The sequence below is a fragment of the Centruroides sculpturatus genome, unplaced genomic scaffold, assembly GCF_000671375.1.
Source record: "Centruroides sculpturatus isolate CEXI.00-Female unplaced genomic scaffold, Cexi_2.0 scaffold47, whole genome shotgun sequence".
Classification (NCBI taxonomy): domain Eukaryota; kingdom Metazoa; phylum Arthropoda; class Arachnida; order Scorpiones; family Buthidae; genus Centruroides; species Centruroides sculpturatus.
This window is the reverse complement of record NW_019384385.1, coordinates 406,677-427,660: the sequence shown is the minus strand read 5'-3', so window position 1 is coordinate 427,660 and position 20,984 is coordinate 406,677. Positions and strand designations below refer to the sequence as shown.

Genomic DNA, 20,984 nt, shown 5'->3' with positions numbered 1-20,984 from the left:
AATATATAGATATTTTTACCAAAATACTCATTAACTATTCGAAAAAAAACTTCTGCTTTTGCAATTTTACTGCAGGTCACTCGAATTACTAAAGTATAATGCACCTTTTACGTCTATTTTAAACAGAAATCTGCAGAACTGATTGCTAAACATCATACGAAAATGATTTTTATATTTTAAATTCTTGGTCAGTCATTATGACTTTTTTAAAATTTTCTTTCTTCAGTTTCAGTGTTTTTACTCCGCCCAAGCGAATAAAAATTAAAAATTATGTTTTTATACGATTTCTTAATAACTTAATTCACGAATTAATTTACTTTCTATTAATTAATTTCGATATGTGCGATATACTTGCGGAACCAAGTAACCAAGTAAGATGAATATTTGTGCAGTGGTGTAACAAGTATATGACCAATACGGTCTTGGCCATAGGCGCCAGTTTATCGAATATAACAATTTACTAATATATAGGCAATATACATAAACAGTGAAACGTCGATAATCTGAACGTCAAAAAACTCTTTTGCTCTGTGATAGCTTTCCGTCATTGATTCATAAAAACATCCCATTATTTATACATAAATATGCAACTTATGCTATAGAAAAAATTGCAAAAGTAAGTTACGAGATAAAACTACTCTTACCAAACTATCCACCTTCAATCAAATCCTTTTCTGCCATGCGTGTAATAAACGTTATGAGAAACTATCCATTGAAGATTAAATTTAATGTTCAAATTGTATGAACAATGCACCTGTTTTTCACTGTGCAGGGATAGGACAGTTTCGCTGTGACCTTTGTGGACCGTGCACTCTTATTTTGCTCTATTGAGCATATTAGAGCATGTTTATTGTTTTCAAAAAATTGTTTTTATATTAATTTCGTTCCATACAATTTTGTTTCAATGGTTTCTTTTCAATTTAGAACGATTAAAGAGTCTGTTTTGACAATAATATATTTGAATACATTTATTGTTTTTGTTTATACAAAATTATAGCAAAAAAAAAGAGAGCTTCTGCCCACTTTCTCTTACATCAATGGTGCAATTCGTAAAAAAAATACTGCGTTGAAGCCAATAATTCTTAAGAATTTCATTTTTTTACAATATTAAGCGTTTCCCTGGTTTACATTCTTTACATAGCATCCCGTATAACAAGACTAATAAAGTATTTATAGTTTGTTCTGCTTGATTTTATGCCTTTTATACTAGTTCAAATAAAGGCAATTTTATCCTTATATAGCTTACATATGTATTAATAATATTCAGTTAATGGTAATATGTATACTATGTACAATTTTTGTAATTTGTAAAACAAAATGAAATTTTCAGCATTAAATGTTATCTTGATTGAGATGATATAATATTTATGATATTACCATGCTTATAAAGGTGCAAGTTGTTTCCAATCGACAATCGTTTTGTCATTCCAAACAAATTGTCCTCTTGGTTTCTCTACGTTTGGTGGAAGTAAGGCAAGATATACAGGAGCTTCTGCACCTAAATTTATGAAAATAGTAATCTGTAATATAATAAGCAACATAAAATTTCAAAATTCGTAATTAATTCTTAAATATTTGATTATCTTTGTTGATTAAACTAATATTGTTTCAATAATTTATAATGAATCTTATTTTATATCTTATCAAAATTTGTAATGAAATAATATAACAAGTTCACACCATCTGGAAGGAGAAGCAGGGAAATTTTTCCATGCTTCTCCTTCTCAAGATCCGGAAAAATTTCGAGGTCCATAATGGTTCCTACTCCATAAATTAAAGTTATTTTTACTAAAAACAATAATAAAAATCATTCTATGTATTTTAATTGTTCAAAAAACATGGCAAAGGGTCCACTAAAGGGCAAAAGGATTAGATAAGAAAAGAAAACAGTATTGTACTGTATATTACTTTTATGACTATTATATATAACAGAGGAAAAGTATGACGATCGGCCAAAAAATGACCCCAAGGTTTTAACATTTTCGGACTCAGAAGACGTTGAAACATCGAGAAATGCAAAAAATTCGGTATTTTTTTCTGTATATATGGACGTTAATGTGCATATGGGGCACCCACTTTTAAACTTAATAATTCCTGTGCGTTTTGAAACAGGAATTAAGCTAAAATGTGGAATAAATTCGCCCAATGCACAAAATTTCTTAAATTTTGTGCATTGGGCGAATTGATGCTATTACATTTTGGCGGTGGTCGAGAGGGTGGGGAGATAGAGAGAAGTCGTGTGTTATATCTCAAGTGGGGTCGAGATGAAGCTTTTACTCGTCACTATTTATAATTTTTTATAAAACTCATCTGCTTTATATAAACATGAAGTGAAACAAGTATCCATTTGGAATAGAACAAGATTTTTGTTTCTGGTTAATATAAAAATTTAGATAATTAACAAACCATCAAATTATATATATATATTTATTTATTTATTTATTTAAAGCCATAATTACTCGAACTATTTATATGCTATTTTCTTTTAATTTTTAAAAACTTTTATTAAAATAAAACTAAAATAAATTCAGTTCGATCCATTGCGAATTTATTATAGAATAATTTGATATTTTAAACAATTATCGTCTTACAAAATGCATTAGATGGAAGTTGGATTCAATACGTAGAATTATACTTATTATTTATTATTTGAATTTTAATAAATGGAATATATACATAGTAGATATTTGCTTTTATTGTTTGATATGTAAATATCCATATTCAAATATTAATTAAACTAATATACTGCAATGAAAATAACGAAAAAGAATAAAGAAATATTACAGATTGTCAAGTATTTTAGTATTATTAAATATTGATTCTCAAATAATCAATTTACAAAATAAAAAATATTATTTTGCAATATCAATATTAAGTAAAATATTATAAAAATTCTAATTTTATTCGACTTTGTTATATTAAACAAGGAAATCAAGATATACAGGATGTATCAGAATGACGTTTTAAAAATTTGGGGGATTGTAGAGGATGAAATTTTGAACATTTTGATATAAAGAATTCTATCGGAAATGTGATATAAAGTTTCTACAGCACTTTGCACGTTCTGTGCGGTCGGAATGCTGAATGAAACAGCAGAATACAATATTTATGACAAGTTTTATTGACAAAACAGTAGAGTACAATCAAACTGTACATCGAATCAGTGGCTGCACTACTTTAGAGTAAATGTTCAATGTGACGACCACCAACTTCGTTACATAATGTGCAACGACGAACCATGTTTTGTCCGACCCTCTGTAAGATGCCACGCTCCCCTCTGATGGTATTAAATGCTGTAAAGATGCGCTCCGTAAGCTCATGAACTGTTCCTACAGGTGTTGCGTACACAAAGGACTCCCGTTGACTAGTTGTGTGTTTACAGCACAGCGCCAGTGGATGCAAGGAGTGACCTGAAGGACGGCAAGCACTAAGTACACAACGTCCTGTACACAGGCTCAGTTAGACCACTGTAGCTGTGTAAGATTGCTGTCAGTGTAGATTGCTGCAGTCTTCCATCCGCAGCAATAATATGACGTCAATGGACAGAAGGGTAGCTACTAAAGTGAAGGGCGGTCAAGCACTTCCTACCGCTATAGACACTTTAGTTCAAATTTCCGGCTATAGGTTCCTTATATCAAAACGTTCAAAATTTCATCCTCTACAATCCCCCAAATTTTTTAAAACGTCATTCTGATACACCCTGTATAATAAACTTACCTTGTTCTGGAGTAAGTTCACCTTTGTGACTTGTCATATCTGTATCAACAATTCCCGGATGAACCTAGAATAGTACAGATAATTTTAAATTATTTATAATTATTTTTAATTTTAATTATATTCTTAACAAAAATAAATTGGAAAAATCCGTGTCCACTTCAACTAAGGAAAATGTACTGGCTTCATGATATTACGACCAAAACATTATTAAGTATACTTTCTATTGTTTTAAGAGTAAAATACAGTAAGACTCCGTTTAATGCGGGGATGCGTTCCTAGACGACAAAACACTAAACGAAACAGCGTTAAACGAGGTCATTTTAACATAGAGTAAATAGGTAAAGGGGAACACGCGATCAAAAATAAACAGATTTTACTTTAATTTTTATATTAATTTGTATAATAATATATGTTAAATAAAACATAAACATATGCACACAGAAAGGTAAAGTTCATTTTTTTGTGATGAAGGTTTTGGCTTTCTCGAAATTCTTGTTTCTTGGTCGTGTAGTTTTATTTCTCGCTTTTTTTTTTCTTTCCTTAAGTAAATGTCGGTAGCAGGAGACCTCATCTGAAATGCCTTGTTGTGCTTTTGCACTTCCTTGAAAATCTGGATCATTCGCTACAATTTGATAAACGATTTCGGTTATCGTTACCAAACTTTTACTAAGGAAATCTGTAGAGAAATTTGGGTTCTTTGGGTTCTTCGTTTTCAGAATCTCTATTTTCCAGTTCCACATGAATTCCTTGTTCTGCCAGTTCTCGAAGGTCGTCGTTGGTAAGACTCTGACCAGAAACCTGCAGTAACTCCTCAATATCCTGCTCGTCTACATCTAGTCCTGCTGTATCCATTAGGTTGACCAAATTTGATCGACCTAACGTTACAGCGATAGGCTCTTCTCGTTGAAAATTCTTGGATACCTTCAGTCATAACTTCTTCCACATTTCGTTTATGCATTTATCAGTTAATTCTTGCCAAGCGAAGTCGATATTGCCTATGGTATCCATGCAAAATTGCACCAAACAAACATAAGCTAGATTTAAAGAAAGTACAGCGCTACGACGAATTGCCATCTTTTGCCGATCGGTTCGTGTTTGGGAATAATCGTATTAAATACGAATCAATGAAATGCCGCGATAATTTGAATCAGTTCAATTTTGAGCTTTTTTTTTTTTTAGGCTTTGAGCAGACCGTGTTATATCGCATCAGCGTTAAGCGGAGTCTTACTGTAAATGATTTTGCATACCCAAAACAAAAATTTTACATATGAACATGCATGAATGCATATCCACGCGTATTCCTATGTGTGCATGAATGCGTATGTGTGCCTGAGAACTCTGACGTAACATACTTAAGACTTTTATTTTCAACATTTTAAGTAATGTTCGACGACCGCTTCCTGCAAAGCTTCAAATTGTATACAGGATGTTTGCAAAAGGTATTGCAAAAATAAAAGTGTGGGTTGTATGATGCAACAAATTAAGTAAAAAAATATATTTTGTGACTATCAGAACGCAAAAGCATCGTTGTGGAGATATTGGGAATTGAAATGACAGTGTGTGTTTCTACCCCACAGTACGGAAAATACAAAAAAACAATGAAAGCTTTTTGTTTATTTTTTTACATAAACTGATATAATGGTTTGTTTTGAATAAATAAACAAACAGACAGTCAAGCCAAAAACTATAAGAAGTGCTGAAAATTCCTCCATCCTTCTGCAAAATGCATGCCTGCATCCAACAATTGACTGACGGATCCATAAAAGTACTTCAGCATTTTGACTCAATTCTTCCATTTTGTAGCAATTAACTCGTGGCTTGGTTTGTATTCGCATAATTAGCTTGGGTAGCTATCTCTGTGGCCTAGGATATGCCCTTTTCTTCAAGTAATCCCAGAGAAAGAATCCTCAATATCACTGTAATGGTGCGAAATTGGATGAATCGTCGAACCCATTTTTATTTCTGCAATGCCCTTTCCAAACATTCTATGTTTTTTTTCTTTTAAAATAATAATATAAAATGCGAAAGAGCATAAATAATACACAGATTCAATAAGCTGTTTCATCCTTAATTCTATTGCTGAAGTATTCAAAATTATTATGCACAATACGGCGAGTTCAATGTATTATGCACACAATAAGTAATTTTGCAATTTTTTTACAATAAATAATTCAAAGAAACTATTTTATTAAAAAGAAAAAGTACTTACGGCATTTACAACCAAATCGGGACGAGAATCTTCATCAAATTCTCTTTGTTGAATAAAAGTAAGTGCCGAAACACCTACTTTAGAAACACAATACGTTGAATTAGACCAGCCATTCTTTTCGTGTACGCCATCTTTTATATCTCTATATAATAATTTACATTGAAATAAAAAAGTTTGAATAAATATATTTATATTGCTTAATGACCATTTATAATAATTTAATGACCATTTAAACAATATAATAGTTTTGAAATAGAAATCTAATAACTTGAAAATTAAATATAAGCTTTTAAATCTAAAGATCTTACTGAACAAACTTTCTCATTAATACGCATAACTCTTCTTTGGTTAAATATGGAGAAGAAAATTTCTTCTGTATATCTTCGTTGCCAACTTTTGATAACATTCCATAGACACTTGATATGTTTACAACTCTAAATAAAAAAGAAAAAACAAATTTGTTAAATAGTATATCTATTTTTAATAATTATTTGTATGTAACTATAAATATATTTTATTTTATTCTATTTTTTCATAGAAATTATGGTAATGACAAAAAATGGTAATAAATAAGCGCTAAATACATTTATTACTATAATTCTTCATCATTAGTATTCATTTTATTATGTTTGTTATAAATAAAATTGATGTATTTAACACAATACACAGTTAAATAATTAAAACTAATATATATATTGTGGTAAATTCTGTATTACTTATAGATAATTTCATGAGATAAAGGAAAATATATGTTTGATATGAGAGTAAAAAATGTGTTTTTTTTCTTCTTTTTTAATTCAATTAATAAATTTAATTAATAGTAAATGATAATACTTAATCCTTAACGAATTACTTTAAAAATATTATGAAAATTGTACCAATGATGGCATCATAGCCGATGATATTCGAGTAAGACTGATGAAATGAGTAATAATGTCCTCACTGATGCAATTTCAACATCATTATTAATGACATCATGATGACAATATAAATGATCATACTATCGATTTATTATTTGTATGAACTTTATCACGACTGCATCTATTTCGTACGTGTAAACTATCGAAACAACAGTTTAACTACCATTTTTGAATAAAATAATGTTTATTTATTGGAATTATTAATTTATAAAAGAATTTTCTTCTGTGGATAAAACTGAAGACATCAAAGAATCGTATGACGAAGTGTTGATGCTCTTTTGTGACTTTATTCTTTAAAGACAAATTTCAATTTATGTAGCATTTAATGATTTTAATGTTCTTTGAATACTATTTTTTGTTTTAAATTGCTTTATATAATTAAAATTATGTAAATTAAATGCTAATTGTATAATTAACACGATTGGTTAACTATAATACACGGTGTATCGAAAGTCATTACAGTATTTATTTTAAAAAGAATTCTAATTACGAAAAACTAACTTAACATGAAAAATGTGTTTATTTTAAAGTATATGCCGCAAAAATTAGGGACCTTTAACTCTTCTGAGAACATACAAGGCGAAAAAAACCTCGAGTTCCTTTTGGTGTGGTACTCGAGGTGTCTTTCTCCTTGTCTGCTCTCAGATAACCTAGTATTCATTGTACTGGGGTTCCAAGAAAGAGCCCTCATCTCCTAAAAAGAAGAATTAAGAAGATTAGAAAGTTCTATAACTTAAAAAGAACAAAAAGAATTGTCAGGAGGACAAAAACATACATTATGGCTTACAGCCACAGAAGGTGGTGCAAGATGGGGCCATGGGGTAAGACGGGGACGTCTGTTTATTCGTGGTTAACGCGCTTTCATCTATCTGTTATTTGGGGAACTAAATGTCAACCTCAAAAGGGATCACGGGACGTGAGAACGTCCGAATCGCTCTCTTTGTTCGGAAGTAGGACAGTTTTCCACGTTTCGGCAATACTTCGTCTAATTTTACGCCCGCTACAAAGTTTCTAATGTAAATTAAGAAAAGTAAGTAAGCATCGTTGCGAACTTTTACATTACCTTTTAGATGATGATATTATAGTATTCGAAGTAACCTTTAAGACCGAAATTGTTTAGTTTTGAAATAAAGTTGACCCGTGTTTGCAGTCAGTATGAAAAGTGCACGTTGGGGTAAGACGGAGTACCATCTTGCCCAAGGTTGGCCACGAATTCTGCCGCTGGCTAGAGGTACCGCAATATAGTGAAGCGAACTAGTTTTAAATTCGTTGTCATTGATAATTCTATATCATTTTTTCGAATATATAAAATCATAAGTTTAAAAATGATCTATTTATAGAAAATGAAATATTCCACTTTTAAATCATATCTAACTGTAATAAATGTATACACTACTGTATATACTAGTACTGTATTACTTTATTATTTATGTTTTTACGTTTTATTTTATTTGTGAAAACATTTTTTTAATTTAAATACTGTCGTAACAAGAAATAAAATGTGAGATAGCAATCAAAATAAAAATTTTTTCCACGAAAAAATATCGTCTGCTTAAAAAATAGCGAAACTGAGCATGCGCGAAGTGAGAGTATCGTCTGGTAAAGTAAACACGAGTAAGTTCAAACTTTTATATTTATTTATTTGGAAAATAATAATAAATGTAGCTGCTGTGATAAATGGGCACACTGTTATTGTGCCAATATTGAAGAAAACGACAGTTTAACCATTTTAATTTCTCCTTCTTGTATATAAAAATAATATTCCCATCTTACTCCACGGGTGGGGCAAGATGGTGCATTTACGTATAATTTTAAAATATTAAATTTTCTTGTTTTTAAAAACATTTTTCAAAAATTAAATTTTATACCAGTCGACCCCCCTATAACACTGTTGATAATTCCGTTTTATATGAATTCCATGTTGTATGAGTCACTTAGATTTTACAAATACGTGAGCCGTTCACAGCCCTGCACACGTATTTGTAAAATCTAAGTGACTCATACAACATGGAATTCATATAAAACGGAATTATCAACAGTGTTATAGGGGGTCGACTTGTATTATATATTATCAAATGTTGTAGTTGCCGAGAATAAAAAATTTATCGTTCTCATTAAAGTGGTTGCCATCTTATGACTTTTCAAACCTTAACGTCCTCATCCTGCCCCACCTTCCCCTACATATCTTTATGACATCACAGCATTTTTTTTTAATGTATTGTTACCGAAATAGATAGTTGTTTTTGAGACACCCTATATATTATTGTACAATTTTACAATAATACAATTTTAAACAATTTGTTAAATATTTTTCTAAACAATTTTCTAAAGAAATTTGGGTTACTAAAATGTGTTTGCTGTTTAGAATTTTGTCTATAACTTCAATTGTTTTTGTATACAAAAATACCGAAAAAATACGAAAAATTTTTATTTCAAATACCTGAAACATTGAACTATACGAGGGATAAGAAATTTAGAACTACTTTCATATACGAAGTAATTATTGATATTATTTTGCAAGGCTGGTATTATTTTAATGTGTTTTTAATATATCATTTAAATTTATTTTTTATTATTTTACCATGAAATATGATCACGATTATGAAATATACAAAAATATTTTTAAAATAATTTCTCCTTATTTCAAAGTTTTTTTTTTAATCGCGTAATGAAAACTTTTAAATTCAGAAATTATTCGAATCTACAGTTTTTAGAAAGCATAAATCATTCTCTAAACCAGTTCTTCCCAACGAGGTCGATGTTTGAGAGAGGGAGTCGATAAAACTTTTCAAATATAAAAAAATTATTTAAAAGTATTATAAATTTTACATATTTTTCCGTTTCCAAGTAAATTTAGGAAGATGCCTTTTAAAAATTATGTAAGACTGTTGCATATATATATATATTTATACACAATAAAACCTCTCCAAAACGAAACCTGAATAAAATGGAAATCTGCCTAAACGGAAAAATTCTTCGAAACGGAGCGATTTTCTATGAAAAAAAAAAACCTGTTTAAAACGGAAACCTGCCAATAGCGATAAAAATAGTCAGTACCGTGCATCGATACATGAAAAAGGTTGTGAACCCTTGCACTAAACTAACTATCAATACATTAATATTAAAACGTAATTACATGAGATTAATGATTTTGATATTGGTTTGCTATCTGTTTTCGAGCATATTATGTCAATAATATTTCAATATTGATTACAAATTCTGTTGAGTTTATTATGTGCTATTTGGAAAGAGAACTTGTTATAGACTATTAATATTTTATTATTTTTACATAATTGTAAATTTTCGTGTTTATGATACTTTAATTTATTCACTTCTTCACATTAGGAAATGATATCGGAAAGGCATAATTATACATTTGAAGTTATTGTCTTAACTCTTTCGAATCTATAGACATTGATGAATGAAGAAAATTCGGATAATCTTAGAATCGATTTTTTTTCATTTAATAAATGAAAAATTTTAGAAGTTCTTATTGAAAATAACAAATATAATGTTATTATCATCGTCAATAACGTATTGGAAAACATTATTCATATCTCGAGGTATAAAATTATATTTATTTCTAAATCTTTCGCAATCAAAAACATAATTAAAATTTTCATACATTACAGTCGACCCCCCTATAACACTGTTGATAATTCCGTTTTATATGAATTCCATGTTGTACGAGTCACTTAGATTTTACAAATACGTGAGCCGTTCACAGCCCGGCACACGTATTTGTAAAATCTAAGTGACTCATACAACATGGAATTCATATAAAACGGAATTATCAACAGTGTTATAGGGGGGGGTCGACTGTAATTGAAAAATGTGATTTTTCTCTTCTTCTCTTCATAATATAATAATGTTATCAAGTATAAAGGTGTAAATTGTGCTTGGTAAAAATATTTTTTTACAAAGCACAATTTATATAAACAAATTCCTGCTGCTAATTTTGTGATGGCAAATTATTTATGTTTATGAAAAAATGCTTTATATCTATGTATCCAGGATGCTTTAATGATTTTCTTAAAATATAAATGCAAAAGATTAAAATATTACATGATAAATGTTATAATTACAATATAAATTATATGACATTGACGTATTGTTAAAAAATAAAAATATTTTTATTAATATATAGATATTCACTTCGTAATATGCAATATTACGAAGTGAATATCTATACTGTATATTAATTTGATAAGCTCAAATACTGTCTAGCTTGGTTTGAGAGAATGGCTGAGGGTACGAACATGGATCAGGTATCAAATTAAAGCTTTTATCCTGTAGATGATAGCACTGAAAAGAGATTTGAGAAAGGTGTAGTGGTTCAGACGTGGCAGAGTGGCAAACACATAATGTTAAGTCTACGGGGGAAACGTGTCTGGAGCTCGCGTTTCATCTAGCAATTAATTATTTTAAACCGTTAAAACAACCTTTGGCCCTATCCCCTAATCTGAATTCCTTCTGTTTTTAAATAATTACGCGTTAATTAAATGATTTTTTGCATTAATTTTTAACATTAATAATTTTGAACACTTACGCTATTTAAATAATAAAATAAAATTAAGAATGAATTTTAGTTTTGTATTAAACTACTTAATTTTTTTTTAATCTGTAATAAAAAACAGTATGTTTTAGAAAAAAAACGCATGAGCTGATTGATTGTATTTTAATTAAATAAAACCTTCGTTTTCGGCGGATTTCTGCTAGTTATTTTCTTATCTTTAAAGAAAAATAAGTTCTTATAAACTTATTCTACTACTTTCAAAGGGTGTTTCATAATATAGTGAACAAGTTTCACACTATTGTGAATACACCATTGTAGATACAGATTTAAAATTTTTTGTGAAATTCGCGATAATGCTTCAAGTTTCGTCAGTATCTACAAGTTTTCAATGTGGCCTTCATCAGTGATTTGACACGTATCCGAAGAAAATTTGACTTCTTGCCATACCTTGCTCAAGAACCCCTCATCGACTAATTCTTAACGATCCTCCAATTGTTTCCTAACTCCTTATTCTCTAATTTGGATAATAATATGCTGGTATAACATGAGCTACTGATATTGCTGGAAAGAAACTTGGAGTATAAAAGGATATTTTACACTAAGTATTACTACACTTTCACTATTTCCATCACAGTAATTTCCCGAACTTGTTTCTTATATTATGAAATATCCTGTATTTTGACCTTTTGAAACTACTTGACGGCATTTTTATTACTAATAGCAAACATATTGACGTAAACATTGACTCAAAATAAATTATGTATATTTTTGTTATTCATTTACACCTTCAGAATGGGACTACATGAGCAGTACTATACTCCTTTATCTATAAGGTCTCTGTATAATATAAACGTCTTATGAGTATAAATAAAATATTTATTGCTTGCAGCGCCAAAAGTGCCATAGTGGCGAGTTATGGTACTAATTTTTTGTTTTTACAGAAATGTCTCCTGCATATTCTGAAATGTCATCATACCAAATTTGATTGCATTTGGACTGCTAAATATCTCTTTAGACAACATCGAATAGAAGTACTTTAATTGTGATCACTTGGTAAATCTACTTGCCACATTTTCTGTACAGATGATTTCCGTAATTAATTTTTTATAGTGAAATGAACTTTCACACCTGCTTTTTATATTTTTACTTGAAAGATATTTTTACTGATCATAAGCTGCAGCTTAATAAATTATTATGGGAGATCTATATTTATATATTAATGTAAAATATTATATTAATAAACATTTATAATGTAAAATATCATTCTAACCTAGAATGTGGTCTTAGAATCGGAAATAATTCGTTGCAAACGTTCAAAGTATCGAAAAAGTTAACAGCTATGGTATTTTCTGCCTGTTCATGGAAAGGAACTGTAGAAGCCATCTGAAAAAAAATCAATTCACATTATATACAACAATTAATAGCTATACAATGTAAATTTCAATTAATTAATACCGTTATAATCTAAATATATTTAATTGCAACTAAATAATTAGTTATATATTTATTGTATAACATAATAATCAAACATTAATAGTCCAAATATATTATATTTTATATTGATAACATGTTTCTTTTAAAATTAACTTAATCTTGTTAATTTATTTATAAACTTGATTACTTATTATTATAAACTAATTCATTTTTACATAAATTACCCATTAATTAATTTTATTAAGCATCAGTTAGATTCTACAAAGGTAAATCAAGATGTAATTATTTATTTATTTATGTGCATAAACATTTTAAAATAAATTAATATATTATGTATTATATAACAAATATACTGTATGTATAAAATCCTACATAGCCTAATACTGTATATTAATTGTAATAATTTTAGTTAAGTTCATACAATTATACTATCAGGTCAATGTTATAATCGCAGAATATTTGTATATTTATAATTAAATGGATACCTTATAAGCAATTCCAGCATTGTTTACCAAAACGTCTAAACCGTCGTAGGTTTCTTTCAAATAATCGCGTAATTGGCGAATACTTTCCAAATTACTAATATTCAATAAATGAAATTTCGGTTTTAGACCCAATTTTTCAAGTTTATTCACAGCATCCTTTCCTCTTTGTTCATCTCTTGCTGGAGTAAAAAATTAATAAAGTTGTAGATAGCATTTTTACAAATATTTGTATAAAGATAGAATGAAATTTATCAAATTTTAATATTTACCTGTCAGATAAACGTGTCCATCAAATTTCTGACAAAGTGCCTTAACAATTGCAAATCCAATTCCTTTGTTTCCACCTGTTACCTAAGATACATACACTATAAGTGTTTTTAATAAATATTCAATTGAATGTTATGCATTACTTATTACAGTATATATAATTCATTTAAACTTAGTTATTGATCATAACACTTAAGTGATAATGCAATTAAGTTTATTAATAAACTACGTCTGAAAAATTATTCTTTCAACTTTTTAATTTTAATAATTAAACGTTAAGTCTCTTAACAACACATTTTGCTGGTAATACAATATTAATGCTAACAAGATTTCATTATTTACGTCGTTAACGCAACTTTTCGCTATTTCTTCTTAACTTACGGAATATATTTTGTATGTCAAATGATTTTCTCTTTAAAGTATATTTAAAAATAGTTTTATTATGCAATTATTATTATTTATTTAGCAATACGGAGAGAATTCTATCGCGTAACAAACTTGCGACAAAGCAACCTCATATTGTTGATTAACGAACTTAATAAGGTCATTAACTGTCTCCTACTAAAAAATGTAAACGCTTTTAATTATTTATATGTTCTAAATATGAATATAACACACGCTACTAATCGCAAATCGTGTAATTTTTGCGCGATGCAAAACGACACGACTATATCCAAGCATGCTGCATGCATACGCGATAATACTTAAAACTCGGTTAACGATTTAATAACATTCTCAATTTAATAAAGTATTTGTGCTTAATTGAAAAGCGATACGCTCATTTTTCACATAAAATAGAAATATATCGTTGGATTAGAAAAACTTACCACAGCAACTTTGGTTGACATTTGAATCGAAATTCTTAATAAATCGCTAGAGAAATATAACTTTCAATAACGATACTTAAATCGCTATTTTAAAATTTTACACAAATTAATTAAAAATGGATAATAAATGCAAAATTTAAACGAAAACTACTACCCGTTCGATAACTGAAGTGTTTAAGCTTTTTGTGTGACGAATGGCGCCGATATCATTATTTTGTTATGGCAACAGGTAAGACCTTTACATTGAAAGAGGAAATGAGGCCAAGGTTATCGTAGACACACGCAAAGCTTTTTTCTTAATAAAGCACTCTATAGCATTTGAAATTTTATTATGCTTTGCACAATTGTATTATTTTATGAAGTATTAACCGGAAAATATTAATTTAGTAAAACAACTCATTAATAATTGTCGCTTTAAGACAAGATGGCAAACTTGTCACACATTTATTTGCTACTTAATTTAACACACTGGGACGACCGCTTGGATCATTTTAACCCTCGTATGAGATAGGTTAGGTAATACAATTTTTATTTTGAGTGTCAATGATTTTTCGTGTATAAAGGCAGAAAGACTTAAAACAGGTAAACCTGCTTAAAATGACCGAAGGGGTCAAAATGACTCCTCATTATGTTTGCAAAACTGTGTTTAGTTTATGAGCTGTATACTTTTTTTTTTTTGGTTGTTGTTTAATGCTTTACATTTCAAGTGATTAATTATTTTTATGTGACATAAGCCGACGTTCTTCTTCGTAGCGTTAAATAAACAGGAACAATTTTGTTTAGACTTATATCCGGTCTTCATCATACAAGTTCTGTTTCTTTGAGAAATTTGCGCAGTAAAAATGTCTTTGCATCGCGGTTAGCAATTTTTCAAACTCTTCAAGATATATCAGAAGTTGATTTGGATAAGATGGAATTGAACCGGCTTTACTCCGAAAAAGTAGTGTTCAATACCATTGAATTTTTAAACTATGAGTCTAGTAAGTCAGATGACTCCATCCATTGCACCGAATCTGAAACAGATGAGAATGAAAGTGAGTAGAGTTCATCTGAACCAGGCAATATTCAAATAAGAGAAAGTTGAGATGAAACTCAATGTAGAAGTTGCTGTTGAAGTCAATGGAAATATCTTGCAAGCAAATTCTGCCCCAAGTAATTGGCAAACAATAATGCATCGACATCATCTTCCCATTTATGTCACGGTTGGAGTCGAGGAAGAAGAAACATTTATATGCAAAAAATACTGAATTTGAAGAAAAATAGACTCTATTTGGCTTGACTGTTCAGAAGATAATGGAAATGGATGTATGTACTTTTAGAAGGCTGGCACAGCAAAATGTATTGCGAGAATTCTCTGATTCTAGATATGCTTAATCAGATGGCAAGAAAGTACTCTGAATCAGTCAGATAAAATCTTTGACCTCGCATTCGTAAACTCCAGCGTGCTCTACCAAATGGTAGCTGGTAAGAATGTTCTTCACATGGATTTTATCTTGCAAGTTGGTAGAAGATCTTCGGCAAGACTACGTTCAGAAAAGGAAAGAAACTGACGATACATTGATGGATGAAAGCAAGAAGGCCCATCGGTTGCAAACGGAACAAGTACCAACTATGTTTTGCAAGATAATAAAACTACACACTCATGCTCGCAGTGCAAAAACCTTGTTTGTGGGAAGAATACCAGAAATATCAAATAAAGTGAGATTTGCAAGGATTGGATTAGATTGATGACAGAAGGCAACGCAATACTGTCAAGAATGAGTGCCTCCCGGGAGGATTTTCTATGGGGAAATTGGCAGGTTTAGACAAGTAAAGAAAATCCGAAAAATCCACCTGGCGTGCCTCATTGTAGAGAGTGTAGAATGCGGCACGAACCCGTGACCAACTACCAGCGTTTAGTGGTTTTATCTACTCAGGCCTAGTAAGCCTGATCTATAAGGATTGTATGCGTAAATAATCATCAAAAAACTTACTTCTCCCTTATTTATACTTATTGTTAGTTACTAGTATGGTGCTTAAAATAGGGAAAAAATAAATGGCTTATTTTTTTGTGGTCCTACCCTCCAGAACTATTCCAACTGGTCTCAAATTACTACAAAAGAAATTTGAACTTGATATATTAATATTTAGAGGTAGCTCAATGACCACAAAGTTTATAAAAAGCGATTTATGACAAATGAAAAATACAAGACCTGTTTTGGTATACCGGACTTTTTTCACTTTTCTGGACAATTACATACAAATTAAATAGTCATGTAGACTGTACAATATTCAAAAACAAAGAATTGTCGAAAAAAGCTAAAACAACCAAATTTGGCAACAAATACCATAAGTGTTTAGAAAATTTGAGAGATGCTGCCTTGGATATTGTCATGTTGATTATTGCTGAGTATTCAAGAAGTGATTTCAGAAGAAGATGAAGGTCATTGTTAGGAGCACTCAGTGGAGCTGAAATCCAGGCTTTCAAGGACACACTTGCAGCAAAGACACACACACACACCCTGTAGTCTCGTCTCTTCTTTTTTGTTAAGTGGAACTGGCCCCTAAACATCCACACCTTCAAACTGTAAATTACCTTTGAGAGTCAGAGTGCATGATACGTGGCTCCAGGTGCCATAAATCAGACCCCCCTCTGTGAGATTGAACCAAGAAAGATAATAAGTTCAGTGAATTCTCTGTAGCTATCTCTCGGCTGACTGTTTTCCAGATTGCTGTTAGCAAACTCAACAACACCATCTTTGATGTCTTATTTGATGATGTTGATACTGTGTTATTTGTAAATCCTGTTTCATATTTCTGTTGATCAATTAACTGCCAATGATGTTGCAATCGCTTAAAGATTGGAACTTCTGGTGATGATGTGGATTCCAGATAGACTTCAAACACTGCACCAACGATCAGCTTAATTACATGATGCTGGCATTCGCGAGTCATGACAGAAATTAATTTTGTGGGAATGTCATGTGTTTATTTATTGAGTTTATTTTATATGACCAACTACAGTTTTACAAACTGTTGTACTAAAATGGACACATTGTGGTTCAAGCTTGTAATTGACATATGCTCATCCTTACTATTTGGAACCTATAAAACTTCAGTGACATTGAGCTACCAGTAAATATTCACCAATGGAGTAGATTTTTGGCACAAATTTTTCTATATATATTTGAATGGAAATAGAGGATAGGAGGTTCACATTTACAAATTGTGAAAATAAGCTCCACACTATTAGTTACCGATAGCATTTAGCTTGCGTTTCAGAAGTCATATGGCAACAGCTATTTTATTCAAAATCCCTAATGTTTAAATAAAATTTAAATCTTTTTAAAAGTAAAATGAAAATAAAACAACATACTTCGATCAGATTGGAGTTCCCTGTCAAAACAAAATCTGGAACTACCTTTATGGTTTAATTTCAGGACATTTGATATTGCCGATATGGTGAATCAAGATTCAAGAATACCCTACGACTAAGGAAAGTGATTGGGATGGATAACCCGGATTTGATCTCGGACCCCCCCCCGGAGCGCTTGTTCATTTGGCCGTCTGATTTGATTGACCTAAAAATTTCCAGATTGTATATTTTGTAAATACATGTCCATGAAATTAGCCCCTGCAATTTTGTACTGGTATAAAACTTGTACCATTTAAATGTTATTTTGGAATGTCTAATATTAACTTTTTGTAGGCATACTAAATATCTTACAAAATATAGTCAATCTAAAATGCGGTAGTCTACTTCATGCATACACAGTACGTTACTTCAATGCTACTAGTACATTATTTGTACTAGTAACATTGAAAAGAGCGCAAGTTAAATACAATAGAATGATTGTCGGAATTAATATGAACCGATGGTACCTCAAATAACCGAAAATTCGAATAATATGGACCGCCGCTGCAATTTTGGATAAAAAGTTACGAATTTAAAAGATTTATATAATAGCACATTTAAGTCTCTTTTTAGAACTTGATGAATTTAATAATGTATAAGGACAACTTTTACATCATTTATTACACAACTGATACAGTACATACATTGGTTTTAAGAATTAAAATGTGTGTTATTGTAGTCACGTTTTTAATCTAAGTGATTTATTCATTGAATTTAAATGATAAAGCGTAAAGGTACAGTCGAGCCCCATTTGTTTCTCAGTTGTACTGTCCATTTTTCACAATTATACGTTAAATATTTTTTAAAAAATACGTTAAATAACTTCTCCATTACAAAAAAAAAGTAAAAACAATAAAATGATTTATGACGAAAAAAAGACATTAATACGTTTTAAAAATGTAAAAAGAAAACATCTAAAACAGATACGATTCATATATCAACTCCCCATCCCTTTCATCTAAAACAGAAGAGAAGAATAAACAATAAGAATAAAAAGTAAGTCGGAAACTACTTACTCTGGCAGCAGATATTCTTGGAATTCCTATTAAAAACATGCTTAAAGCAATGTAACTTCAAGACGTGAAAATAGGGAGATGTGCAAGTTGTCCCTCAAAAAAAGATCGCAAAACAAATGCGTCTGGTTCAGTATGCAATGTTTCCTATTTGTTTGCAATGTGCCATAAAAGTATGCTTTAATTAATTATAATAGTCTTTTTTATTACGATAATTAGTATTACTACATGATAATAAACACTGTTGGTAATTTTTTAAAAAATCATAATTATTTCTCGTTTATATCAACATTTTATGTATGGTCACAGTGACCCATCGGTAGGAGATACGCGAAAATTATTTGTTGTTAACAGTTACGCACAAGATCTATTATAAAAATGAAAAATCCCTAGTTTTCTATCATACATTCACTTTCAAAACGTGTAAGTTAATTTGGTAACCTTTTTTTCAAATTGTTTCTATAATAATTAATCAGTCCGTATCAATGCTTGTCTTGACAGACATGTGTATTTCATAAATTTTCATAGCTCTATTAATTAAATTATTTATATAAAAATTGGTTTAAAAAAGTTTAAATTTTCTACAAATCACAAAATTAAAAATTTGTAAAAGCTAAGAATTTGAGAAAATAAATTAAGACACATTTAATTTGTTAATGCAAAATTAATAATGTATGAATAGTGAGTGTTAAATAAGCTAATATAAAAATATATTGAACCAACCCTTTCCTAAAATTGAATTCAAAATTTTGAAAATCAAAACTTCATGTTTGTAACCGCTAATGAAAATAAAACAAAAATCTAGCAACGAGTTGCTTATCTTTCCAGGAAACCTTTAAAGCTGCGTGTATGTCGCATATATTAATATAAAACCTTTTTAATAATATAACTATTATAAAATGGCAAAAGCTTAATTTTGAGAGTAGATATGGGTTTTATAAAGAAAAATTTTAAATGCTAATGAGTAAAATCGTCATTTAAGTCCGGCCCTACTCAAGATACGATACAACTCTCCCCTCAACCTTTAATTAAACACCAAAATTTATCATCATCAATCCCCCGAACAAAAACTCCCTGCAACATTTCAGAAATTTCGACAAAAAGCAGAGGAATTATTAGAGGTAAACAAAATCGTTTCCCCAAACAAATATCTATACAGGAAACACCCTAATTTTTTTGAATTTCTTGACGTTTGAAGGTCCCGAGTACAAAGATGTAAAAATTTTGAGATCATTTTTTTACTGACAATAAAAAAATAAAATCAGGTTTATAATCCAAATCTTAATTTTTTAATATCAAACAAACAACCTTCCAGCACAAATGATTACACACACGTTTTTGAGCTGATTTACAGATCAACTTCAGGTCTACCTATAAATTATTTTTTGTTGTATTCCTGGAATAGTAGAATATTGAAAATTATTTCTTAATTATTAAATTTTTTAATGTTTTATAACTTTGTATTAATAAAGATAAAACATTTAATTGCAAATGTAAAATGTCTCAAGAACTCAGATATGCAGAAACATGTAGGGAAAATACGGACAAAATGACATAGGCGACATAATTCGAATTTGGCGGTCTCAAGCTCACAACTGACCATGACACCATGTTATCCGAGCGGCTTTCACTAACCTGTCAAAATGTGAACGCACTCCTCTCATTGGCCCAAGTGTCATGGCCGACGACAAAAAATGATACGTTATGAGTTTTTTCCTCGCAACAAGTTTTTTGTATAGATGGTAAATTTTTCACTATTTTATCTATTTGTGTAGCATTTATTTCAACCCTCAAGAATTTGTTGTTGCACTTAAATAACTTTTTCCATTAAAAATAACATTTTTGTATTTATTTTATAACTTTGTTTTTTTATAACGTTATATGGACAAAACGACATACATAGGCAACGGACATAATGACATACCTGTCATTTAGTCCATAAGAGCTTAGTCAAGGAACTTACCTTAACCTCTTAACGTTTTATTAATTATAAAAAATGGCTTCCAAAAAAGTCTTTCGTTATTGTTTACAAGAAATTTTAGTATAAAACTTTATTTCTTTTCTTACATATTATTTACAAACTTATTATATTTCACATAACAAAAAACTTGCAACGAATCACGTGACTCGACAAAACTCTTTAGTTTTAACTTCTACTCCTAATATGAAGGCAATTAAATCAAAAAATGAGTCCAAAGCTCC

At 29.9% G+C, this 20,984-nt stretch overlaps 1 protein-coding gene across 1 annotated transcript; it reads right to left on the bottom strand.

Annotated features, from left to right (window-relative positions):
* Nucleotides 1–969: 969 nt before the first annotated feature.
* LOC111618040 (carbonyl reductase [NADPH] 1-like) lies at nucleotides 970–15,101 on the bottom strand. Its single transcript, XM_023359459.1, has 8 exons — nucleotides 14,376–15,101; nucleotides 13,551–13,632; nucleotides 13,282–13,460; nucleotides 12,633–12,745; nucleotides 6,235–6,360; nucleotides 5,927–6,068; nucleotides 3,718–3,781; nucleotides 970–1,498 (listed from the first exon to the last, which is right to left on the bottom strand). Exons 1-8 carry the CDS (start codon nucleotides 14,394–14,396, stop codon nucleotides 1,383–1,385), a joined length of 843 nt encoding a protein of 280 aa, XP_023215227.1. The 5' UTR covers nucleotides 14,397–15,101; the 3' UTR covers nucleotides 970–1,382.
* Nucleotides 15,102–20,984: the final 5,883 nt, after the last annotated feature.

Coding starts and splice junctions, on each gene's coding strand:
- LOC111618040 (XM_023359459.1), bottom strand. CDS start 14,396: ATGTCAACCAAAGTTGCTGTG. Junction 12,746..13,281: donor ATGCTGGAATTGCTTATAAG/GTATCCATTTAA, acceptor ATTTTTTTTCAG/ATGGCTTCTACAGTTCCTTT. Junction 6,361..12,632: donor ATTCTAAGACCACATTCTAG/GTTAGAATGATA, acceptor TTTTTTATTTAG/AGTTGTAAACATATCAAGTG.